Source organism: Loxodonta africana, chromosome 20, assembly GCF_030014295.1.
Source record: "Loxodonta africana isolate mLoxAfr1 chromosome 20, mLoxAfr1.hap2, whole genome shotgun sequence".
In the NCBI taxonomy this organism is placed as follows: domain Eukaryota; kingdom Metazoa; phylum Chordata; class Mammalia; order Proboscidea; family Elephantidae; genus Loxodonta; species Loxodonta africana.
In genome coordinates, this window is record NC_087361.1 from 558,011 (window position 1) to 561,407 (window position 3,397).

At 43.0% G+C, this 3,397-nt stretch overlaps 1 protein-coding gene across 1 annotated transcript; it reads left to right on the plus strand.

Moving 5' to 3' along the window:
* Positions 1–1,211: 1,211 nt before the first annotated feature.
* Positions 1,212–2,520, plus strand: LOC104847043 (uncharacterized). Its single transcript, XM_010600790.1, is given in 4 exon segments — positions 1,212–1,245; positions 1,248–1,447; positions 1,690–1,729; positions 2,291–2,520. Coding segments are annotated over 4 exon segments (504 nt in total).
* Positions 2,521–3,397: the final 877 nt, after the last annotated feature.

Consider the following 3,397-nt stretch of genomic DNA (forward strand, 5'->3'; position numbering starts at 1 on the left):
ATAGCTCTTCCTGTAGGGCAGTCCCATTTCGTATCAGTCATATCAGTCATTGTGCACTGGGACATAAACCTTTTCATATTTGTATCAATTTGTTCTGTATTAAGCATCTAGTATTGCAGTCAATGTGGAACGTTAATAAGTCTAAAATAGTCCCTGCCCGTGAGAAGTTTATAAACTTAGTTAGGAGACAGAGTCATTAGCTTTGCAAGTTTAATAATAATAGAAGGTAGTAAGGGATAACATAACAAATTGATAATTATTAAAGGATTTCAGAGTAAAGAAGTCTCTGTGGGCTGAGATGATTAGGGAAGACCTTTAGGAGAAGGTGGGATATGAGCTTGGATTGTTTTAAAGAACAGTCACCTTCACTGCCCTGTAGAATACTGGATTCGGTGTCCCTCTAAAACAGTTGTTTTCTAACTTGAAAGTGCAATAAAATTACCTCAGTAACTAGGAAAAAAGATGCAGATTCCTGGGACCCAACCCTAGAGATTCTGATTGTAAATCCGGGGTACATCCCGGAAATGTGCGTTTTCATCAAGCACCCTGGGTGATTCTCATATAGATAGAGACTGTTCTTACTTTTAGAAGCATTGTTCTGGAAGTTTGGTGGTTGTTAAATACTCTTCCTGCCCAGGGATTTATGTTGGGTCTGGCAGAGTCTTATTGAACCCTGGGTTTTGTGTGACTCTGAGGAACTCCATTGTTTGGGGAGCAATTACTTCAGTGACATTCTCTCTCCTTTTAGGAAACTTGAGACCCCACCCAGCTAAGAAGAACAACCTGAGAACTCTGTTTCTGAAGGCCATTGAACTCCTTTAGAATCCAGAGGAGAGCTCTGAGATCGGTACAGCGGTTGTGCCTGTGATAGCTGAGTGACTAAATCATTGAAAGAGTCAGGGTAGTAACCACTTCCTTTGACATTTGACTCTTGGTCCTTTTGTTGCAAGCTCCTTCCTTGGTCTTGCAAAGCTGGCCGGGGTCAGCTTTGTGGGTCCAAAAAAACCCTCAGTGAGAGAGATTGGGACTTTCTATTCTCCATCCCAAAACATGTCACTGAAGACTTGAACACATCACCAAATATTCAAGAGACAGAAGATAGATTCCATCTATGGGAAAATGAACCTCTGAAGAGTAGTTTGGAATTGTTATCAGAGCCATTAATTGGAATACCTGAGAGTCATGTGGCTGAGGTTTCGGAAGATCCTGTCATGTCTCCAGTCCAGAGGAGAAAGTTAGACCCACTCCCAGGAAGCAGAGGCATTGTAGGAAGGCCATACGGACAAAGAGAACCAGGAAGATCAAGAGAAAGGAGAGAGTGGAGGTTCCCTGCCTCCCCATTTTTCCGATACCTTTGGTACCACTACAAAGTGAAGAAGATGAGGCTGTAGATAAAAAGCTGACCCTACGCAGTGCCCAGGAGGGTGATCCTAACCTTCCCAATAAGGTAGATATGAGACATAAAAAAATGAGACATAGGAGTGGCAAAAGTCAAGGTTTGCCACTTTTCCATAGGAAAAATGACATGCTATTCTTCACCTAGAGAGGGAGGTGTTGGGAGGAGCTTGAGAAGCAGACAAGGATTCTTGGGCCCAGATAAAGCATGAAAGAACTGGCTCAGAAGGTCATGTCTTTTCTGTATAACTGTGTTAGCTCTGAGGGCTTTTAACTTCTTTCTTCTATTTGCAGGACAGATTACAGAGTGAGCAGGATGACGGTACCTATATGATGCTTTTACCACAAATCATGGATTCGAGCCTCCTGCCACAAAGCCAATACTGAGACAGGAGGAGGTAAGCAGCAAGAGGGATTTATTGAACACTGTGTTCAAGAAACAGAGTTCCCCAAATTCTGTCTGCCTGAAAAGGGCTAACTGGAGGGTTATATAGGGAAACGGTCAGGGTTTAGAGATTTCCAGGAGTATTCACTCTTTTTTGAGGTGGACATAATGATGAAGTGACCTCTTGTTGACGTCTAGTGGGTCTCTTATTGCCATCCTGGTTTCGGTCATAAGATGGATCTGGACTTTGCTCAGTTATCTTGGGTGCTGATGGTATTGCTTATTGTCTTGTCCCCTGGTTTAATCAGCAACAAAAATTTCGATTACCTTGTTTTTCTACGAAGGAACTTGTTCTTCTACAAAGGAACAATCGTGAGACAGATTCCAGAGCAAGTAAGCGACATTTTCAAAGACTAAAGATTTAATCACAGCTTATACAGCTAAACAAGAAAATATATTCTCTTATTTTTATACTGAAACAGTAAAGAAAATATATTTTCTCTACTTCAGTGCATCAGGAAAGTCAAAACCAGCCCTGTGGGCCCTCAGTGTCCCAGGAGCCTGGGCCCTCTTCTTCTACAGCGTTATCCTTGGCATCGCCACCACTGTGCTTCGGGAGTTTCCTAAGCAGTGTCTGCCAGACCTTTTCGAGGTCTAGGAAGCAGAAACCTCCTAGAAGAAAGGGCAACAAGCAGGCTGAGACAGGAGATGACGTAATGCTCCCGGACCTGGCCTGCTGAGGGGTCTGGCTAAAAACAAAGTGCAGCCCCACCAAAACCTGTAGTGACTTGAAGTTGGTAGAGGTTTCCCTCGTGTTATTTTTAGAGTTTTCTCTGTATATCATTGTTCCTTTGAGTTGAGTTCTTGTTTGTCAGAGAGATAGGTAGCCATTTTAATGCTGAAATCCTCAATCTGAGAGGAAGTAAAACCAGAGTAACTTAAGAAACTTTTAGCTTAGTACTTAGTGCTGGGATTACTTCCTATTTCCTTCTTGTTAGGGAAGTGGGATTTGCTCTGGAGCAGTGGCTCCCAAACTTCGTGTATATTTCACTCCTATGTTAAGGTAGATCAGTTTTTCTTCTTAACTGACTTCTCTGAGGAAGGAAGCTGTATTATAAAAAATATAAGAGGGAACAATTCCATCATTTTGGATAGTGTTTTCTGATACTGCCACCAGGTGGACTCCTCATACCCAGTGCTGTTGAGTCGATTCGGACTCATAGCGACCCCATAGGACAGAGTAGAACTGCCCCATAGAGTTTCCAAGGAGCGCCTGGTGGATTTGAACTGCCGACTCTTTGGTTCGCAGCTGTAGCACTTAACCGCTACGCCACCAGGGTTTCCAGACTCCTCATATTCACCTCTTTTCATTTTCTTTTACCTTTATCTAGAGATTCATTTTGCGTTTTGCTTCTTCAGCGCTTTCCGGACGTTCTGCTCCTTTCTACTTGATTTGGATAAGTCCCAGGGGGTGGTGGCAGCTTCTGTTCTTAAATAGGATACAGCTACCACTTCTTCCATCTCTAACCAATGTTTGGTTCCCTTTTTTGTCATGTGTCACTGAGATTCCTGGCTTTCCTCTGAACTGTACGTCTGGTGTTCTCTAGCTGTCTGTAT